The 6,505-nt window shown below is 47.3% G+C and overlaps 1 protein-coding gene across 5 annotated transcripts in view; it reads right to left on the bottom strand.

Moving 5' to 3' along the window:
• Positions 1 to 6,376, bottom strand: part of UPF3A (UPF3A regulator of nonsense mediated mRNA decay) — a 30,288-nt gene extending 23,912 nt beyond the window's left edge. For 3 of the 5 annotated variants that reach the window (XM_074535907.1, XM_074535906.1, XM_074535905.1), the window contains exons 1-2: positions 2,720 to 6,376; positions 364 to 470 (exon numbers count right to left, since the gene is read on the bottom strand). In XM_074535907.1, coding sequence (XP_074392008.1) covers positions 364 to 470; positions 2,720 to 3,148 — 536 coding nt within the window. In that variant the 5' untranslated portion in view covers positions 3,149 to 6,376. The remainder of the gene's footprint in view (positions 1 to 363; positions 471 to 2,719) is intronic. The other 2 variants (XM_026794054.2, XM_026794055.2) reach the window with 2 other exon arrangements.
• Between the last annotated feature and the right edge of the window lie 129 nt (positions 6,377 to 6,505).

The following is a 6,505-nucleotide window of genomic DNA, read 5'->3' on the forward strand; positions in this document are numbered from 1 at the left end:
CTTTTCCCTTGTCTGTGTCCTTGGGTGATGTTGTTGCACTTTCACATTGCAATGCTTTCATGTTGCATTACTATAAATAATAACCACAAAAACAGCTCCATAGCTGTTTTCCTTTGCAACCAAGTTGTTCTAAAATAAACCCTACATTGTTTATTTACAAATACTGATCATTCAGTGTCACTTCACACTAATTTGCCCCAAGGGATCTAACAACAAGAACGAGTTATCCCCACCTTCTGAAGCAGACCATAATAGTAACTCAACAAAAACAGTAAAAAGAAGAAAACCACAAGATTTGGAATGTCCCACATACCTTGATTAGTTTTCAGCACCTGAAAACCTACAGAAACAGCTCATCCTCACCTGGGATCAGCAGTGCAAAACTCAAAATAATCATGGGCAGGTAGAGGATGCAGCTGCTCCTCAAGTTGCTCCTTGGTTAGACAAGGAGGAAGCCTTCGAATAACCACCTGCATATATAAAAAGAAATGGAGATTTATATTTGATCTAGATACTGTAGAAACAGATGGCCCAAATTCCCTGACTCAGTTCCTGCAATTGTTTTGAAACTGTAGAATAATTGATATATTCTGATGAACAGCCTGAGAACCATTGCAATTTAATCATCAACCTAAAAGATAGGTATTGATTACATAAAAATTTTACAGTATCTCTAAGAAATTATTTAAACTAGCTTTTAAGCCTTGTTACAGCAGTATTTCAGTGTAATAGGTCTCTGTCCAGTTGCTCCTGCAGGGGTTTTTCAGGGCAGCCCCTGAGAGGATGCTGGGGCTGCCCAGTGCAGACCGCAGCAGCTCCAGTGGATCCAGCCCAGGGCACAGCTGAGCCCCTTCAGCCGAGTCAGTGGTGACTCTGGGAAAGGTGTTTGAGAATGGACAGGAAAGGTAGCACAGCAATGGGTGAGACAGAGGAGTAAGGGGTGAAAAAAGTGTAAGACACAGCCCTGCAGACAAACAGGAGGAGGGGAGGAGGTGCTCCAAGTGCCGAAGCAGAGTCCCTTGAAGGAGATCATGGTGAGGCATACTGCTCCTCCACATGCCATGAAGGACCACAGTGGAGATGACATCCACCTCAGCCCATGGGGGACCCCATGCCACAGACAGTGGAGATGCCCTGCAGGTCCTGCAGCCTGTGCAGAGGAACCCACACTGGATCTGGTTGATCCTGAAGGCCTGCAGCCCATGAAGGAGACTCATGCTGCAGCAGGTCATGAACAACTGCAGCATGTGGGAGGGACCCTCCTGCAGCACTTCACAAAAGACTGTATCCCATAGCGTCCCATGTCAGGTCCCCCATGCAGGAGGAGGGAAGGAGTGTTAAGGGAGACAGAGCAGCAGAGAGGAGCTGTTATGTTCTGTCTGCAACCCCCATTCCTCATCCTTCTGCAGTACTTTCAGGCACAGGAGGTTGAGCCTGGGAAGGAAGAGGGGAGGTGGGAAGGTGTTTCAGTTGCAATCTTTTTTTTTTAACAGTCTTCTCTAATTTTTAGTTACCCATTAAGTAAATTAATTCTCTCCATGTTAGAACTATACTGTATCCTGAGTTAGAAGGGACAAGGACCACTGAAGTCCCACTCCTGGCTCTGCCCCAAGAAGCACAGCGTGTGTCTGAGAGCATTGGCCAAATGCTTCTTTAACTGTGTCAGGCTTAGCGCTGACTACTTTCTTGGGGAGCCTGTTCCAGTGCCCAACCACCCTTTGGGTGAAGAACCTTTTTCTACATACAATCTAAACCTCCCCAGACACAGCTTTGTGCCATTCCTTCACAGCCTGTCACTGGCCACCAGAGAGAAAGTATCACTGCCTGCCCCTTTACCTTTGTGAGAAAGCTGTAAGAAGCTGCTATGAGGTCTGCCCTCAGCTGTGTCAGTTTTTCCTGTGATGACACTTGGTTTTTTCCATCATACCCTATTCCTGGGTCTTGCTGAGGGAGAAGTACAAGAGGGTGACTCTTGCACTGTGTGGCTGGAGGTCAGCTACCCAGAGTCAACCCATTACACCAAACTAAACTGCCCAATAATAAAGGCCAGAAAACTGCAGAAACCTCAGGCTGAATGATGCCAGCACACAAAGCAGTAAAATGGCCATCAAACTTCAGGCAATCTGTTTTAATTTCTGAGTACTTTAATGTATGAATTTAACTTTACTGAGCTCTGAGTTATACTTATTTTCAGTTCTTCAGTTTTCCAATTAAAAAACCCCGGGAATAAACCAAACCTCACAGTACACAAGGAGTCACAGAATTGTCAGAGTTGGAAGGGATCTCTGGTCCCACCCCCTCTGCCAAGGCAGGATAACCTAGAGCCGGTGCCACAGGAACGTGTCCAGGTGGGTTCTGAACGTCTCCAGCCAGAGAGGCTCTGTGACATCCCTGCACAGCCTGTTATAGTCTGCAAGTATTACATGAAAAATGCTCGAACAAAGACGGAGAAGAGAGATGTGCTCTTGCCCTTGACAGAAGCTGCTTTGCCACAGCAATAGCCAGCCTTGACTTCACAATTAAAGGTAAAATGAGTTCCAGCGCTGACGCTGGGGGTCTCCCAATACTCCAGGGAACGAACACCCTCGTTCTGCAGATGAAGAAATTCCCGTTGCAAACACACGGACCTCCGAGATGGGGCTCGGTCTGTCCCCTCACGGCAGCCGCCCTCCCTCCCACCGGAGCCGCCCCCGCCCCGCGCCGCGCTCGCGCCCCTCACTTTGCTCAGCGCCGTTTTCTTCTCCTCCCGCTGTTTCCCCGGCGCCGGGTGAAGCGGCGGCGGCAGTGGTAGTGGGGACGGCGGGGACGTCGGCGGCGGTTTCGGCGGAGCTTCCGTGTCGCAGCGCGGCGACTCCTGCAGCAGCGGGGCGTCCATGGGTCGCGAGTCGCGGCCGCCGCCCCGGCCCGAGCCCAGCCCCAGCCCCTGCCCCTGCCCCTGCCCTGCCTCCCGCTCCGAACGCATGGAGCCGCCGCGCCCGCAGCCGGGCGGAAAGCTCGCGAGAATGGCCGCAGGGCTGGCGGGATCTCGCGAGGCTCCCCCCGCCAGCCGTGGGGAGTCACGGCGGCTCCGTCCCCGTCCCTGTCCCTGTTGGAACTGCGCAGGGGCCCCACGCTGCCGGTGTGAGGGAACACACAGAGACGTGCCCATTTCCCTCCGCTCACGGTGCCTTGTCAGCCCGGCCTCAGGGCGGCTCGAGGGCGGGAAGGGCACAGACACCCCGGAGTGCGTTATTCAGTCTTTGGATGCAGGGTCTAAGGGGTAGCCAAATTCTGGGGAGAAAGCAGTGGGAAAAGGGAGAAAAAAAAGGCCATTAACCATTACTTGTGTGAGGCAGGAGCCTTATGCCCTCAGGGAGGCTCTGTGATAATGAAGCAGTGCCTACACTTCGGCAGCGCACGCCAGCCTGAGCCCCTGAGGCCACGCAGCAGGGAGAGCTCTTCCAAAGGTGCCTCCGGCCTTTGTGCCTGGCTTCCTCAGGAGCTGCGGTGACAGGACAAGGGAGAGTGGGTACAAACGGAGAGAGGGCAAATGTAGCCTCGACGTTAGCGAGAAACTTACTGCGAGGCTGCTGAGGCGCTGCAATAGGTTGCCTAGGGAGACTCTGGATTCCCATCCCTGGCAGTGGTCAAGGCTGTGTTGGACAGGGCCTTAACCAAACTGGCACAGAGGTGTCCCTGCCCATGGCACTACAGGATCTTTAAGGTCCTTTCCAACCCACACCATTCTATAATTTCATGATTATTCTAAGTACTGACCCATCAATTAGAGCAAGGGTTTTTAGTCCTAGATTGCAATCAATGAATTTTGCAATATCTAGATCCCAAAAGTTTCTTGAAATTCCTCTGTGAGTTGGAATATCTTGGACTAAATTTCCTAGAATTGGTGGCAGAGGTATACAGCAAGCTCCAAAGTAAGGACATGTCACACATTTAAAGACAGACTTATCTAGAGATCTAGAGCTATGGAAATTAGAGAGAAGGAGCAAAAATGCCTGCAATTTAATCAGAATACACAGGGTCATTGCAAGTCTTCAGATCATGCTGTATTGATAGTTCCTCAAACAGTCCAAAGCATGAAGGAAATACATGATCTTATGTGGAATAATAAAAGTAGGTGGCATTGGCTGCAAAAACTGAAATCACAGAATATTCTGAGTTGGAAGGCACCCACAAGGACCACTGAGTCAACTTTTAAGTGAATGGGCCACATGGGGCTTAAGCTTGCAACCCTGGCATTATTAGCACCTGCAGCCTGATCAACTGAACTAACATGTTATTTGTTTTCAAATCTTTTAGGCAGCAGTATCTATGAAGAAACTTTTGGAGCCATTTGCAGCACAAATATCTTGTGGGTTTTCATAACTGTTCTGAAAACCTTTAAGGCAACATTCAGATCTCTCCCCTCTGGGACAAAACTAATCCTTGGAAGAGAAAGATGAAGTTATGAGACAGAGTAAAAATGTCCCTTTTTGGGGTATATTTATCAGCCACCCAACCTGACAGTCCTGGACCCATGTACTCAGCAGCCAAAGCCAAGTCAGGCAATGGCAATGGCTTGAAGCACGAATCAAGACTCTGAGGTCAAGTCAGGCCAAAACTAATAACCAAAGTCCTCATGAGGACAATACTCACTTTAACTAGAGCCAGGGTGAATGTCATAATAACCCAGAAAGGCACCAAGGTCTCTCTATAAGAGCAGGACAGGTGATGGGAGGTGCAGAAGATCAGGGCAAACAGATGCTGCCAGCAAGTACAAAGGCAGGGATTTGGACAGAACAAGAGTAGGTTAAAACATTGAACAGAAGATAAATGAGGAGAGAAGAACTTCTCCTGAAGTCCTGTCTGAGACACATCATGAACCAGCTCACAAGCTCTAACTCAGCTGCAGCTGCCTAAGAGGCTTGGAGCCAAGTCAAGCTGTATCAAGAAGTCCTCCGACATCCAAAAGAGTCCTGCACAATCTAGGACACTTTGCATACATTTCTTTCTGGGCAATTTTAATACCAATAAATAAAGGTTAGCAATAGCCAGCCCAAAAACCTCCAACAGATACCTGCCAAGCACAGTGTCACGACAGGCTGCTGTTCCATCCTCCCACTCCAACCACTCTGCCCCACTGACAACCAGTAACACAGCAGTGGCTTGCTCTCCTTGCACCTGAGAATTGATCAGATCTAGAAAATATTTTTAAATGCTGTTCCAGTTCCCTGATTTCATTCACAATGTAACCACACAAGGATTTGTATTACCACAGCTGAGGAAGTGGCACAGTAGATTCCTACAGGCAGGAATAACATAAACCAATGTTGCTATCACAGCCAACACAGCATCAGATTGTAACTGGGGAGTACAGGAAGAAAGATGAACTTCTATCAATATTTAAAACCATTTTGCCAATGAGAAAATTGGAACAAAACACTGCAAGATTTATATCCATGTCTGACAGTAGTCAAAAGGCCTGATTCTCTAGAATATTATTTTGCCACCTTCCATTTAGAAATTGCCATGATGTCTTACTAGAAAACTAGACTGACACATGCTGGATTAAAAATAATGATATAGAGAAAAAGGAGTTGTGTTCCTTGAGAATCTTTGAGAATCTATTTGCAATATCCTTCTGTGTGCAGCAACAAGCCTTTGCTGTCATATTATCCATGAGATAGTCTTGTTTGCAATTATTCAGGATACATGAGCACAGATGTAAAAATAACATCCAAAAGATCCTTTAAAGGAAGAGATCTGCTTAATAGGGCAGCTGTTGAGACACACTCATTAGAGATCCTTCCAGAATGTTCAGGAAAACTCCCAAGTTTACATCAAAGAAGTCACCTGAACCATACCCCAATTACCAGATTCCAAGTGAAAATAAAGTCCTTTGTATGAGCTCCTTTTGCCAGTCACACTGAAGAAGAGACCTGACTCTGCCCAGGAGATACATATGCCTCCTAAATTATTAATTTTTCCTACACTCTGCTTGAACACTTTTTCACTTAAGACTCATGGCTCATACTATGTTTTTCAGGAGTATGTGTAACTTTCAGTGAATTGTTCTAGAACTAGGAAGTAAAACATTTTTGTTCACCTTATTTTCTAGTGTTTAAGAATATATGGGACTGGTATTGAATTCTGCACTCAATGCAAAGTCCAGACTATATTTTCTAACATATGGGTATCACCCATTCCCTTTGTGGAGCCACAGCACAATTCCCATTGTCACTGGGACAGAACCAGACTTCTCTGCACTACTGAGCTGGTCCTCATAGGAAAGCACTGGGATCACCTGGACCCAACAGATTTCCACAGTGAGAGTGTGTGCAATTGCTGATAAAATACAGACTCCCCCCCAAGCTCTTCCTCCCTTGATACCCTTGAATTCCAAAGTGCAGTTGTGTCTAAAACTTGAATTCATCTTCAGTAATGCACAGGCATGTGCAAAATAGCCAACACTGTGGATTCAGACTATGTATATGGCCTACATCAATGCAATGAGGTCTTCTTGATTCAG

Source organism: Zonotrichia albicollis, chromosome 2, assembly GCF_047830755.1.
Source record: "Zonotrichia albicollis isolate bZonAlb1 chromosome 2, bZonAlb1.hap1, whole genome shotgun sequence".
Taxonomy (NCBI): domain Eukaryota; kingdom Metazoa; phylum Chordata; class Aves; order Passeriformes; family Passerellidae; genus Zonotrichia; species Zonotrichia albicollis.